Source organism: Myotis daubentonii, chromosome 1 (assembly GCF_963259705.1).
Source record: "Myotis daubentonii chromosome 1, mMyoDau2.1, whole genome shotgun sequence".
NCBI classification, from domain to species: Eukaryota; Metazoa; Chordata; class Mammalia; order Chiroptera; family Vespertilionidae; genus Myotis; species Myotis daubentonii.
Window position 1 is genome coordinate 2011197 of NC_081840.1, and position 15737 is coordinate 2026933.

A 15737-nucleotide genomic window follows, 5' to 3' on the forward strand; every position below is an offset into this window, starting at 1 on the left:
ACGAGCCCGCGTCACTGCCTAACGAAGGAACATTGTTTTCCTTGTTTGCTGTAATTCACAGGGCGACAGCTTGGCCCGGTAACCCTGGGACTTCTCAAACCCGCTGGTCTTGGGGCGAGAGGAGGGTTTCCTTTGAAGTGTTTATTTTGTGCAATGTTTTCACTCATGAATTCAAAGTCTATGAAGAGCAGGCCATGTTTCCTCACCCCGGTTTCACAATGGCTCTGGGGTGACCCCAGCATCGGGCGGAAGAGGCATGCCCTCTGTGTGGGAGGGGGCTTCGGGGTGCATTGGCCGAGGAAATGGCCTCTGACGCCCACACCCGAGGCTGGAGGTGACGTCCTGAACCCGGCCGGTGCAGGCTGGCCCAGGTCCGTCCTGTCCCCGAAGAGGTGGGGCGCGTGGCGTGGACTGGGAGTTGCAAGCAGAGGCTCGAGTCCCGGTCTGGGGTGTGGCTTGACGGGCCACACACAGTGGCTGACTCAGAGAGTGGGGTCCCAGAGGCGGATGACGGGGGCACCTCGGAAAGAAGAAGGGCCAAGGCCACAGGCCGGGGTACCGCGCCATCAGGGAGGGTGGGGGCCTGAGGACGCCCTGGTCTGGGGGCTCGCTCTGTGCTCCTGGATGCTGCCGGGGTCCCCGTGCGCAAGTCAGGCCTGGGCGCAGCGCTCAGGACCCGCTGGTCGCCCCATAGTGCCTGCACCCCGGCGCCCCGCCTGCGCTCTGCCTTAACTGCCCGCGCCCCGCCCGCCTCTCGCCCCGCCGCTGGGGGGCGCCCGAGCCCCGCCCGCTATAAAGCCTCGGCCCGCCATCCAGTCCTCAAGCAAGAGGCTTTGCGAGGCTGCGCTCCTGCTCCCGCTCCCGCTCCCACACCCGCTCCCACACCGCGGAGGTGCCATGAGCGGCAGAACTGCCTTGAGCGAGTGCCCGTTCACCGCGTGCAGGAGCCTGCACCCCGACCACCTGTGGATCTGGCGGCCCAACGTGTATGTGGACGAGAATGACCGCACCTGGCTGCCCATCATCATGGAGGTAAGGCCGTTTGGGGGCCCCGCCAGGCAGGGCAGCGGGGTGTCAGCACCCCTGCCAGGCCCTGGGTGCCAGGGACGCCCCAGGCGGTTCCGGGTCCCCGGGAGCCCCTGGGTGCAGCGGGGCGTGGAGACGGGACTGGAAGGCCGACTGCCCGGCGCCGCGGCTCCCAGGTGAAACCAGTTTGAGCAGCGCTCGCGGGGTGAGGCGCTCTCCCGGCGGGAGAGGGGCGTGGGAAACGGGGTGCGGGCCAGAGGATGGGGCCCCGCGCCTCTGAAGCGTGTGACTGTGATCTTGAGTGAAAGAGGAATGTCCTGGGCTTCGGAGTCCGAACCTGTAAAATGGGAATGACAGCCCTAAAGCAGCGGTTCCCAGCCGGTGTGCCGCGGCACCGGGTGGGCCGCAGGAGTGGTTAGAGCGCGCGCCCCTGGCCCGTCTGTCAGGGGCGCGGACCTCTTTGCCCTCAGATTGTCAAAACGCTGACAACAGCCAACTCAACCACAGCCGTCCGGTGCGAAAGAATCAAGATTGTGCCTTTATTATTTGTGTGTGTGTGTCAGGTCGGCAAAAAATGTTTTGTAGTGTGCTGCAGAATTTCAGTAAGCAGTGCGTGGGCCGGGAGATGGCAAAGGTTGAGAACCGCTGCTCTAAAGTGATTCGCACACGTGGTCCGTCATTGGAGCCTCCTCGGGGAGCCCCAGAAATCTGTGTTTTAAAGGGACCCTGGGCAGATATGGTCAACCAAGTTAGGGAACCACTGCCCTAGAGTTTGGGGTATTTCATTCCTCCTTGACGCTTTGGGGAGAAAGACCCCACGAACGTGTGCAGATAGTATAGCAGTCTAACCGCCCGTCCTGAATCAACGTTTTATGTGTGATGACTTAAGATGGAACTTCAGTTCATGTTAACTTTTGTTAAAGAAATACATCTCCTACCCGGCCGGTGTGGCGAAGTGATTAGAGCAGTGGTTCTCAACCTCCTGGCCCTTTAAATACAGTTCCTCATGTTGTGATCCAACCACAAAATTATTTTCGTTGCTACTTCATAACTGTCATGTTGCTACTGTTATGAATCGTGATGTAAATATCTGATATGCAGGATGGTTTTAGGGGACCCCTGTGAAAGGGTCGTTCAACCCCCAAAGGGGTCGCGACCCACAGGTTGAGAACCGCTGGATTAAGGCGTCAGCCTGCACACCAAAGGGTCTCAGGTTCAATTCCTGATCAAGGCAGGTTACCTGGGTTGCAGGGCTGGGGGTGTGGGGGGTGTGGGAGGAACCAATCATGTTTCTCTCTCCCCTCCCCTCTCCCACTTCCCTCCTCCCCCCTCCCGCTTCCACTCTGGAAAAAATGTCCTCAGGTGAGAATTACCAAACAAAAGGAGTCTCTCTTACAATACTTTCCATCAGTATGTGTTTTCTCAAAGAAACTTAGGTGAAAAATGCTGAAACTTTCCATATGTAAACTGAAGTAAAAATGTATAAAAGCAAAATTCAAATGTATAATATTGGGGCATTTATGTAATGTTATAGCAAGCAGCAAAAAGGCATTGATAGTGACTGTGTCCCCATGTTACAGAGGAGGAAACTGAGGCATAAGAATGTAAATTTGTCCAAAGAAGTACTGCTTGCTAGTTAGGTAATGGGGTTGGCACTTCAGGCTCTTGACCACAATCTAAATTTGCATCTTTAGTGTCATTTAAATTTGCAAAATATACATATACATACTTTAAAAAATCAAGCTAAATATTTACTTTTTTAAATGCAACTATTTGAAGAAAATTTAAGTGAATTATCTTTTAAAATCTCTAGCTGGGGAATATCCTCAACATGGCACCAAAACCACAAAGCAGAGTTTTTTGCATAATCATTATCAATTCTGCACAAAAGCCCCCCGTTAGCAAACCATGGGGTCAGGAGTTGCTAATGGGTTGGCCAAAGGATGGGGTCCCCAGTATTCTTAACATGTAAAAGTTTACTTAAAGCAACAAGCAAAAGATGGATAAGCAAACTGAAAATGGTGGAAGGACATGGGAGACTACACACGAAGAATGTAGTAAGAATAGTGATTTCCACACTCACACCTTGCAGGATGAGCTGAATTACTTCTTAACAGTGAGTTTTCAATTATTTCATAGACAGAAAAGTTTAAAAAGCTATTTCCACTTTGGAAAAAAATAGTCATTGAACAAAAAAGAGTGCCTAGGACTTTTTGTGTTTTAAAATATATTTTTATTGATTTCAGAGAGGAAGGGAGAGAGAGATAGAAACATCAATGATGAGAGAGGATCATGGATCGGCTGCCTCCTGCAGGCCCCCTATTGGGAATGGAGCCTGCAAACCTGGGCATGTGCCCTGACCGGGAAACGAACCCGTGACCCCCTGGTTCATAGGTCAACCCTCAACCACTGAGCCATGCTGGCTGGGCAAGAGTACCTAGTGCCTGTGCAAGCATGATGCTGGGCTGAGGGGGTTGCAGTGAGTGTGACAGAAGCCCCCTCCATGTGAAGCTGGCATCGTCCTGATGGTTAGAAGGGCCCCAGGTCATGGAGGCTGGTGTAAGTGTGCGGGGGAACTGAAGTGAGATGAGAGGCAACAGCCAGCGGGTGTGGGTCTTCAGCAAGACCCTCCACAGTCTGCATTTGCATCTGCCTGTCATGCATTTGCCCATCACCGTATTTAACCCTTTCAGAACTCTGTTTGAGGTGCCCCTTGTGTATATCATAGAGTTGGGTTTTGCTGAAATCTGTCTTGAGAAGACACTAGAGGCCCAGTGCACGGATTCATGCACTGGTGGGGTCTCTCAGCCTGGCCTGCGGGGATCGGGCCCAAACTGGCTCTCTGACATCCCCCGAGGGGTCCTGAATTGTGAGAGGGCGGTTCTCAGGTGACACACCCCAGAATCGGGCTCCCTCCTCTCTGGTTCCGGGTGCGAACCACTATTGCCAAGTGACCGCAGCTCGGCAACTCCTGCATTGAGCGTCTGCCCCCTGGTGGTCAGTGTGCATCATAGCTACTGGCCTATCCGCCTGTCGCTTAGGCAATTTTATATATAAGGATGCATTTCAGCAGATCCCTGCCTAAAAGAAAGGTGTAAGCCAGGGGTGGGGAACTATTTTTCTGCCAACGGCCATTTGGATATTTATAACATCATTTGCAGGCCATGCAAAATTATCAACTTTAAAAAGAGCCTGCGATATGTGGTCAGACATTTAATTACCTCACCCCTGCTGCCTTGGCAGGGCCAGGGCACAGGTTCGTTTCCCGGTCAGGGCACGTTCCCCACCCTTGCCTGCATAGATCAGAGGAGAATGTTCCTGGCAGAGGATAGCGGGTGCAAGTGCTCCCTGAAGTGTGGCATGTCCCAGAAACAGTGAGGAGGCCTGAGTGGCTGGGACAGGAAGGAGGTGGTGGACAGACAGTCGGAGAGGAGGGAGACGGGCCTGGCTCCGTGGGCCTGGGGACCACAGTCAGGATTCCAGTTCATCCTGCCTGCAATGGGGGAGCATTGGAGAGCGTGGAGCAGGGAGAAACATGATGTGTTTTTTGGATGCCTCACATCCCCCCCTCCGGCTGCTGTGCCAGGGACTGATATTGTGGGGCACACGTCCGACAGGTGGCAAGTTAGGAAGTCCCTGCAGTGGTCCAGGTGAGAGGTGATGATCAAGGGGCAGTGCTGGGGTGGCGAAAAGTGGTCTGTCCCGGATCCTGGGGTCTGGGGGCTCTTGTTTAAAAGGAGACATATGGCCCTAACCGGTTTGGCTCAGTGGATAGAGTGCTGGCCCGCAGACTGAAGGGTCCCAGGTTCGATTCCGGTCAAGGGCATGTACCTTGGTTGCGGGCACATCCCCAGTAGGAGATGTGCAGGAGGCAGCTGATCGATGTTTCTCTCTCATCGATGTTTCTAACTCTCTATCTCTCCCTTCCTCTCTATAAAAAATCAATAAAATATACTTTTTAAAAAATAAAAGGAGACGTATGACAAAGAAAAATCACAGGAAGTCCACATCAGCTGAAACAGGCAACAAACCACAAAGGGAAGGCAGCTCAAGGCCCCATGGCACGCCCTGGCAACTCAAGGTTTGCCGGGAAGAAGTGGGCCTCTGTGGCCCTGTCTGGGTGTCTTACCCGTGAGGATCCTGGCCGCCCTGGCCCAGCCAGGTGCCTGAGCGGACATGTGGGGCTGAAGGGGTGGGGCTTCTAGAGCCTGATTCCCAGCACCTCGGGGGCCAGCTGTGCCTGGAGGCGCCTCAAAGGTGTGCCCCGTCTTCTCTCCAGACAGAAAGCAGCCTCCAAGTCCTCATGCGCCAGATCGAGGTCTCCCGCGGGGAGGCCATGCAGCCCAGCCGGCTGCCCCCCAGCATGCTGCCCCTCATGTGGCAGCTCTACCCTGGCAGGCGGTACCGCGCCTCCGACTCCAGCTTCTGGCGCATCGTGTACCACATCGAGGCAAGTGTGTGCCCCGCCCGGGACCTCGCTCCTCTCCCGTGGCCCTGCTCCCGGTCCCCATGCCTGGCCTCTGCACCAAGAACCAAAACAAAAAAAAAGGGGGGGGAGGGAATTTACAACTGCAGATTTTTAAAGGATCAGATTAGAGAGAGGTTAGAACTGAGTGGCCAGACTACCTTCTGGGTCTCTAGCTGAACTCCCCCCCGCCCTAGAGGGCCTCCTGGTGGGCATCCCGGGGTGGAGGTTGGTGGGAGGGGTGCCTGGGACCCCCTTGAGGTGCCTGCCTGCTGCCCGGGGCGGGCGGCCGGGAGCCAGGGGTGGAGGGGACCCACCGCGTCTCTGATTCCCTTCTCTCTCCGTAGATCAGTGGCGTCGAGGACATGGTCCTTGAGCAGCTGCCAGACCCGTAGCGCAAGCCGCGCGTGGTGAGCACCTGTGGGGCCCGACACCTGAGTCAGAGCGGCCGGTCAGAAAGGAGGGGCACCCCTCCTCCACCCCAACTCTGCTGCCCTCCGAGGGCCCCCGGGGCTGGGGACCCTTGCTCTCTCCCTTATTCCCTTGGGAGCCAGTAACTTTTCGGCAGCCCCCTTAGCAACGGGCACACACCTGCAGAGCACCTCACAGGTAGTGCCCGCACTGTCGCCCAACCATCACAGCTGAGCTGGGGGGTAGAGGCTGCACAGCTGCGTTTGGAGGAGGGACGTGGCTTGTCCAGGTCACAGAAGCAGGTTCCACATCCAGGTCTGACACCAAGCCGCCTGCCCCTGTATGATCCGCCCGGGCTCAGACCCCGGCCTCACCTCCGGGGACCAGCCCTGCCCACCAGGCTCCCAGCCAGACTCCCCCCAGCAGCTCCGCCCCCACCTGCCCTCCAGCCTGCTGCCCCCCCTCTTGCATCACCCCCACCAGATGGTCGCTTTGCCTTTGACTGTCTTCTTCTGTCCTTGCTTTGGCGCAGGTCCTGCGGTTCCTGTTCCTGTGCCCTGAGCCGCAGTCCCGCTGGCCTGCAGTGGGGACGTCCATGCTTCTGTGTTCCTTTTTACCAGCCCTGTTGTTCTGTCTGCCACCCCCGCCGGAGGGCGCGGCCGGCAGGGGATGAGCCCGCCCAGGGCCCACGGGAACCTGCCTGCAGCCCCCTCCTCGGCCTCTGGCAGATTGGCCCGCGAGAGCGCCCGGCTCCAAGTGCCCAGGCCCTACCTGTCCCTGGTCTCTGAGCTGCCTGCTGGTTTGTGGCCGCGCGCGCTCTCTCTGTGTCCCTCCCTCCCTAGTCACTCATGTTCTGTGCTACCCACGGGGATACTTCTCGTTCTCCTCCCTCCGCTCTGTGCGCCTCTGGCTGCCAGGCAGCGGGGCCTACACGCCTGAGCCCAGGCCAGGCCCCGAGCCCCTGAGGCAGCTCTCCCGTGGCGTGTGCCTGCTCGCGGCCATGCCTGCAAAGTCCCACCTGCCACGCAGGCTCACGCGCAGCTCACGGGAAGGCCTGGAGCAGCCGGGTCCGTGCTCAGCACTCGGAAGCTTGCGGGTCAAGCGTCCACAGCCCCTGACCTCGCAGGAGGCCAGGCCAGCGAGCCCCCCTGTAGGACAGAGGTCAGGAGTCCCCCCTTTTATAGGCACCCACACCCCTGGATGTTAATGAGGTTGTATGTAGCATGAACACTTTGTAATACTGATCGATTAAATGTAAGACAACTCACCTGACTTTGTGCGGAAGCAGCTTTTGTCCGGCCGGAGGTTCCGGTGGCGAGAAGGGAGAACTCAGCCACCAAATGGCGTGGGCAAGGGGGCGGGGCCCACGAGAGAAGCGCATTCCGTTCACTTTGGAGATGGGGCTGGAAGTGTTTCCACGTGATTCAAATGTCCAGAACTCCAGGGTTCCTGGAGTTGAGAGCCCCTGGAATAAGTCACTTCAGAGTCTTGGCCAGCAAGTCCTGGTGTTCAAGACCCCCGCTGCCCAGCCAGCGGTCTCCTCCTGCGCTGGCACCCACCAGGCTGTCCTGACATGGGCGCTCGCAATCCCGGCAGGAGTCTCTCTGCCTTGAAACGGTCCCCAGCCACCCAAGACCAACCACAGTCGCTTTCCCACTTCCCATGACCTGTAGTCACAGCCCAGCCCACCCTGTGCTCGGTCCCTCCTGCTTCCTCCTCAGGATCAGCTGCCCCGCCTCTGAGCAGGTAAGCAGTCCCTGGGTATCACAAAGGGATGCCTCCTGCCTGGCCGGTGTGGCTCAGTTGGTTGAGCATCTGTCCCATGTACCAAGAGGTTTGATTCCTGGTCAGGGCACATGCCCAGGCTGTGGGCTCAACTCCCAGTAGGGGGCGTGCAGGGGCAGCTGATTGATGTTTCTCTCTCTCTCTCCTGTCTTCCTCTCTGTCTTTAAAAGAAGAGAAAAGTCAGTTACAAAGGGATTCCTCCCAGTAAATGGGGCCCATTCTGTGTGAAATACTGCCCCTCCCACACATGCCTGCCTTCAGTCCGTAGCTTCAGCCCAGAGAGGGAAATGATTCCTGTAGGTTGTCAAGTATGTGGTAAGAGCTTTGTAGGAGAAAAACCCCACTTCTCCGGTTTTATATTGTCGGTCCCAGCCTTCCTACCCAGCACTGGGCGGGCACTGGGCCCCACACATGACAGGTCTGTGCCCCTATTGTTTTAACCCCATCGCCTGCACGGCGCTTGGCAGTGTAAGAGTGCGGTTAGTTGGGGCTCTTGCTACACAGACCCCTTTCAGGGACAGAACATCAGGATGTCGGAGCAGGGGGAGCCTCAGAGCTCAGCCAGGTGCCTCGCGTTAGGCGCAGGAAGAGGAAAGCTTTTGTTTGAGCCGCACCCCATCGTCGCATGTTGCTGCGCTGATTGCCAGTGTGTGCATCGGAGGTGGGGCCTTCGGCAGGTGGTTAGGGTTAGATGAGGACGGGAGGGTGGGGTTCCCGTGATGGTATCGGTGCTCCTAAGTAGAGGAGGAGAGAGAAAGACCCCTCTGCACACAGACGCACCAAGGAAAGGCTGCACGGGGACCCAGTGAGAAGGTGGTTGTCTCTACTCCGGGAGGCGGCCCTCACCAAACACCCAATCTGCCGACACCCTGATCTGCAACTTCCCAGCCTCCAGAACCGTGAGAAATAAGTACCTGTTGTTTAAGCCACCCCGTCTGTTGTGTTCTGTCGCAGCAGCCTGAACTGACTGAGACAGTCCTGGTGACATTTCTTTTGTTTATGAAACCTTTGACCACTGGGTGCTACAGACAGAGCAGCAAACAAAGCAAAGGTCCTGCTCTCATGCAGCATTCATTGTGGGAAAAGATGAACAAGAACTTGGAATGTGCAAGATCCTTCAAAGGAAGCAGAACCGGGGAACCTGGTAGCGAGTTGGGCAGGGTTGTCAAAAGGCCACCTGGGCTGGATAAAAAAATGGTTGGCTCACATCTTCTTTCTTGGGTCGCTCTTCCTCCGTTTACTCCACTATGTTCCGGCTTCCAAGTATTCTGTAGCATTCCAATGCCGTATAAGTTACTTGGCCAAAGGATTTCTCTTCTGTTAGGTCTAGTAGTTTTAGTAGACAGTGCCTTGGAGTTGACTATTCTGGTCATGTGTCCCAGGAACGTTGTGTCCCCTAAAATATACAGATTCAAGTCATTCTGTTTGTTTCTTTGTTTTCAGGAAAGTTTTCTATAATAGTTGCTTATATTTGTTCTTCTGCACTATCTTACTTTTAAGTATTTTTGGGGGGTTGGCTTCCATTATGCATATGTTGGATCTTCTTTGCCTGTCTTCTATACCCATTGCTTTTTCTCAAATCATTTTGATACTTTCCTAGTAGATCTGTGTGGTTTTTTGCAATGATTTCAGGGGGTTGGAAACAATGCCATTGACACCACCTTGCCCTGATCCTTCTTGTGTTTTGAAGTTACTTCGTTAATGTCATTGTATTTTGCTTATAAAGCAACTTTATTTAGAGATATGCTAATTCTAAAAGATGTTTTTCCTATCTCTTTACACCAGATGCGTTAACTTGAACTAGTCCAATGAATTCAGTGTCAGTGAGTAGATTCTCCTGGGGTTGGTGAGTGAGCCTCCTAGTTACAAATTTAAGTGAGAACATTTTCCAAGGAAATGTGCCCACAAATCCTTTACTATAATGACCAATCATGGTCTTGGGGTGAAAAGTCAACAGCCCTTGAAACTACTACACTGAACATTTCCGTTATATGGGAGAGCCCTTTGCATTTCTCAGTAATCACACTTTTATAAACTCAACGTTGGATGCTGAAATCTAGGGAACTTACCTGGTGCTTTTCTGACGTGATGGTGCCTCCCTCCCCTCAACACCGGTCTCATCAGCCCACTAACCAAGGACACAAGAAGCCATGTCTACCCCACCTTTCTGTTTGGATTCTACTGAGTGTCTCATTTCTATTCATCCTCTAACCCTCAAGGGCCATGAATACCCACAGGAAACCTTCACCTTGGAAGAGACACAGCTGTAGCATATCTTGTAGAAGAATAATAGACTCTGTCATCACTTGATAATCCCCCCTGGTTCATCGTGAAATCCCTTGTCCTGTGATCTATACATCAGCTGGGGCACTCTATCCTTTTAGACAGGATATAATTTAGCTTGACCACCCCTCACCCACCTCATATCACCCTTCACTGCCTCTCCCGGGATTTCAGGGGGGGTCTCACAGTTCTCCACCTCACCCCTCCCCTCAAAGCTTGGCATCTGCTAACTGAGTGTGGATTCTGGTTGATCTCCATGCATCTCATCCGTGTTCCATACACATCACCCACCTCACACTGGGCGCCACTCTGGTTTCTTCGCCAGGGGCTGCAGGTGACAGACTCCGGGGCATGGAGTCAGGTTTGAGGGTGGGGAGGTTTGTGGGTTAACTAACATTCAGACTGTGCCTGAAAGTGGGGTATTTGACACTCATTTTGAAAAAGTCACAGCAGCATCCCCCCCCCTTCCCGGGAAACAGTCACCTCATCTTTCTGGGCCCCTCCCTCTCTGACCCCTCCCCCTTGGGAAAACTAATCCTGGAAAGGCTAACATTTTTACTTTATTATGCAAAACAACTAGTTCTGTTTAACTCGGGGCTAGCTTTTCTTGATTCGATGTCACTTCGATGTCTCCCCTGGGAGGCAGAGCTGCTGTGACCAAATGTGGGTCTCCGTTTCTCTCTTTCTGCCTCCTTTCTTCCTAGTGCACCTCCTCAGAGTGTTGGAGTTAGGAGGAAGGGGGAAGGGGGGGGAGTTGGCATCAATGGACCCCACGGAAGAACGCTTACTACAGTCAGGCCCGAGGCAGGTGCTCCAGGGGTGAGCAAAGGCCAGGAGAAGGGCTCAGTCGCCCAGGACTGAGAATAAGCTACTTGGCTAAGAGGTGCCCTGCTAAGAATCTACCCTCCAAGAGGGATTATGTAATAGAGCAGTGGTTCTCATCCTTCCTAATGCCGCGACCCTTTAATACAGTTCCTCATGTTGTGACCCAACCATAAAATTATTTTCATTGCTACTTCATCACTGATGTTGCTACTGTTATGAATCATCATGTAAATATCTGAGATGCAGGATGGTCTTAGGCGACCCCTGTGAAAGGGTCGTTCGACCCCCAAAGGGGTCACGACCCACAGGTTGAGCACCGCTGTAATAGTGTCTCCTTTACACATAAGAAAACAGGCTTGGAGAGATTCTGTGCTTCGCCCACAGTTAACGTAGCTGGCAAGCAGCAGGCCAGGGTTAGAGCAGGCAGCGTGGCCGGCTCCGTCACCGCGCTATTGCTGGGCAGACTTGGAAAACAAACACATTTGGATGAATCCCAGTGGACTTTTAACTCAGACCCACAGCGTTTCACATCTCAGAGCCTCCGTTTCCTCCCCTGTAATAAGGTAGGTACGTTCAGACCTGCCTCGCAATGTTCTTTGAATATTCACTCAGCTAACCGACGTAAAATGCCTGGCACACAGTAGATGCAACACATTTCAAGATGCCTCCCTTATACTTCCTATATTTCATGGAAAGTATCATTAACTGCATTCTTTTATAATATATATTTATGTTTTTTATTATTTGAGAGAGGAAAGGAGAGGGAGAATGTGATGGAAACATCAATGATGAGAGAGGATCATTGATCAGCTGCCTCCTGCACGGCCCACAGTGGGGATCAAGCCTGCAACCTGGGCATGTGCTCTGACTGGGAATTGAACCGTGACCTCCTGGTTCATAGGTCAATGTTCAACCACTGAGCCACGCCAGCCAGGCATTAGCAGCACTCTTAGAGAGAAAAGTCAAAAACACTTTTTAAAGGTGACTACTTTAAAAAATATAACCACAAAAAAAACATTGAGGGACAAAGCAAACACAATACCCGTTCTTTTAATTAATACAATCTAAACAGGAGGTGCAGAATGGCTATTGGTCTGCAGCTGAGGAACAATACGACTCGCTCTGTTTCAAACAACACCCGCACACGCACGCACCGTTGGCTTACTGAGGGGGTGGCCTTAAAAAAACATGACATATAATCACAAATAACTAGGTCGGTGTTTGCTCCAAGTCACAACTGCCTTTTTACAACATTTCTACTTTCCTTGGAGACTGTTTAACAGGGTGACAAGCACCCCACCCTGTCAGCTCCAGGCTCCGAGAATGAGGTGATGCCGGTGCTAGTGCCACAGACGAAAAAGGTAAACGCGAAGGAAAGCTCTGTAGCTACTTAAAAGTCTTTGCACATAAAGAACAGAATAAAATGTGTGTCTGATGCCTCTCTAGTCTCCTATTTCTGGATAATCCTTTCCTTCAAGACAGAGAAGAGTAAATACCACATCCTAAATTTCATTGATCCCAGTTTTTAGTATTTTTAAAAATTTTTTTACTTTTAGTTTTTATTATTTTTTAAATAATACTTTATTGCTGAAAGTATTACACGTGTCCCCTTTCTCCCCCATTGCCCCCTCCAGCCCGCCTCCGCCCCCTTAGTATTTTTAAATGTACGCAGTTACTTCAGTATGAGAGGCTGGAGGTCATTTGCCCGCTGGTTGGCGGTGAGAGTCCGAAGGTCTGGGGTGCTGTAGAGTCACAAGGTTGGGTTTTCGTCCCAACGGCCTTCTAACTTGATACCGGCCCCTTCTGTAGTATAGCCACCTCCTCAGTCAAGGAAGGGAGTTGGACTAAAAAGTATGGACAGGGTGTGAGTTAGTGCGATATGTGGTGAGCAGATTACTCTCCTCTTAGCCCTCCGAAGAAGTGACTGCCCTTGTGAAGACACAGGCTCGGAGACGTGGTTACCTGCCCAGAGCGGTGCGGCCCAGATGCTGCCAGAGTCTGCCCTGTGTCCGGCTCCCGGTATCCATCTGTCCCACTGGCCTTTGTTCCTGTGCCTGGTGCGGCAGACAGCAGCCCCCATGGTGCACATTCCAGCGCAGAGGGATGTGCCCTTGTTGTGGCAAATGGCCCCAGAGGACGACAGCGGCACCAGAGGAGTCAGGAAAGGTCCTTCACGGTGCAGCGCTGCTAGGCCAGGGGATTTTTTTTTTAATATATTTTTTTATTGATTTTTTACAGAGAGGAAGGGAGAGTGACAGAGAGCTAGAAACATCGATGAGAGAGAAACATCAATCAGCTGCCTCCTGCACACTCCTCACTGGGGATGTGCCCGCAACCAAGGTACATGCCCTTGACCGGAATCGAACCCAGGACCCTTGAGTCCGCAGGCCGACGCTCTATCCACTGAGCCAAACCGGTTAGGGCAAGGCCAGGGGATTTTGACCCAAAGCCTGAACTGCCAAGGTGGGGAGGTTTTGATATATGTATCCTCTTGGGGTGGGCTTTGCAGCTCCCCTCAGTCAGTTAGAATGGGGAAGTAAGGTTACTATTTAACTAGATATTGAACTAGGCTGTAAGCAGCCAAAGTTGCCCCCCTATTTTCCTTCTCACCCTGATGGGGTAAGCCGGGGCAGATATAGGAATACAGGAAGAGCCCACTGCGGACAGGCCAGCGGGATGGGAGGAAGAAAAGGCATCATGTATAGGAAAATCATAGTAGATATAGGGTGTGGTACTATCCACAGTTTCAGGCATCCACTGGGGGGGTCTTGCAACATCTCTCATGGATAAGGGGGGCTACTGTAATCACGTTAAACAGGGAAAGCGATGCTCACTCTCCAGTTGTCCTACCCCACCCATGGCTACATGGTTTGGAGAATCTATTCCTTTCCCACTGAACACTTCTCTTACGCTTTGAGAAAACTTACTAAAATATTGTGTCCAGGATTTTTTGCACGCCTAATTTAGTGTAGGAATGGGAAATACTTTTAATGTTTTCCAACAAAAATACTCTGGGTAACCTATTCGAAGGTCGCTAGGAAATGTATTATATTGTTTGAATTGTTTGTAATGTCCTAAATCCGTGGTTGGCAAACCGCAGCTCGCGAGCCACATGCGGCTCTTTGGCCCCTTCAGTGTGGCTCTTCCACAAAATACCACGTGCGGGCGTGCACATACAGTGCGATTGAAACTTCGTGGCCCATGCACAGAAGTCGGTATTTTATGAAAGAGCCGCATGTGGCTCGCGAGCCGCAGTTTGCCGGCCACTGGCCTAAATTATGGGGTGCGGCTACAGTGTTTTGAACAGGTTCAAGCCTCGGACTAATGAGAGGGCACAGTCCTCTCGTGGCCACGTGCAAGTCCCAGCTGGAGGGCAGAGCCTTCCCAGCACAATTATAGCCAACAGCTATAGCTGTGAGCTTGAACCTGTGGTCCAAACACGTGGCCCCACGTGCCTTGTGATAGAGCTCAGGTGCATGTAGTTGAGTGAGGTTGGAACTCACGAGAATGCTGTAAACATCACGCCCCTACTTTGCCTCGTGGCATCTGCTATAAAATAAAGACACGGCTGTGGGCTCTGTCTCCTCATCAGGGAGGAGTGTCCCACCGAGACCCAGCTTCCTTTTTCTTGTCTGTCTCTCCTTAATCCTTTCATCACCCCCACTCGGGATCACCCTAGGCCAGCCGTGGGCAAACTACGGCCCGTGGGCCGGATCATGCCCGTTTGAAATGAATAAAACTAAAAAAAAAAAAAAAAAAAAAAGGGACCGTACTCTTTTATGTCATGATGTTTACTTTGAATTTATATTAGTTCACACAAACACTCCATCCATGCTTTTGTTCCGGCCCTCGAGTCAAAAAGTTTGCCCACCCCTGGCTGGGCTCACACTGACTTGCCCTCACTGTGTCTCGCACAGTAATACACGGCCGTGTCCTCGGTGGTCATAGAGCTCAGCTGCAGGGAGAACTGGTTCTTGGAGGTGTCTCTGGAGATGGAGGTTCGGCTCTTGAGGGCCAGGGGTGGGCAAACTTTTTGACTCGAGGGCCACAATGGGTTCTTAAACTGGACCGGAGGGCCGGAACAAAAGCATGGATGGAGTGTTTGTGTGAACTAATACATGTTAACACTGCTGCTGGTGAAGGAGCGGAGGGGAGAGCAAGAGAACCCTCCGCTCTTTCGGCTCCGCGGGCCGGATAGAACAGCCGAACGGGCCGGATCCGGCCCGCGGGCCGTAGTTTGCCCACGGCTGGCCTAGGCTGTGCTGGTGCGGCACAAGTGGCGTCCGAACAGGCCTGAGTTGGGGGGAATTAAAACGTGGTCAGGTCAAGGGAGGCTCCAAGGCGCGCGCAGAGAGTACGATTAAAAAGCAAAAGTAAGCCACGGAGCGGAGGGTGGTAAGTTACCTCGGTGGAAAACATGGGACAGTGCTTCATTGAAGCATTTTTAAAGTCGGCATTTTTAATTTCTAAGGTAGAAATAAGCGGAAGCAACTTAGAGATTGCTAGATAGCTGAAGGCCCAGCGAAAATTCCTGGTTCTGTCTTCAGTTTGTGGTCCATGATTCGGGACTGCCTAGAGCCCCTTCCCGAGGGGAGATGGATGAATGTGGCAGGAGATGTAAGACAAATGGTAGAAAGTGACCAGAGGCTGCCGACTCCACTTACTGCTACTCGTAAGCCTCTCCAGTCGCCTTCGAAACAAGCAAGAACAAGAGTGGGATCTCTGTGTCTACTCCAGTGGTCTCTGTATGAGGCGAGGCAGGCTGGGGAAGACCCTTCAGGATTTGGTAGCCAATCGTACTCTTAAATCGCAATGACTAAAACAAACAGGGGGAGAAGAGGTTGTGTTTGTATGTTTCCGGAAGGAGCAGTGCAGCCAGTTTGGGGGCCAGAACGGTGTGTGCGACACCACCATGGACCCGGAGAAGCCCCTTGTCCCTCCG

The 15737-nt window shown here is 53.0% G+C and overlaps 1 protein-coding gene across 1 annotated transcript; it reads left to right on the forward strand.

Moving 5' to 3' along the window:
• The first annotated feature begins 884 nt into the window (after positions 1-884).
• Positions 885-5688, forward strand: LOC132222865 (T-cell leukemia/lymphoma protein 1A-like). Its single transcript, XM_059678178.1, has 3 exons — positions 885-1032; positions 5306-5476; positions 5668-5688. Exons 1-3 carry the CDS (start codon positions 898-900, stop codon positions 5686-5688), a joined length of 327 nt encoding a protein of 108 aa, XP_059534161.1. The 5' UTR covers positions 885-897.
• The last annotated feature ends 10049 nt before the right edge of the window (positions 5689-15737 follow it).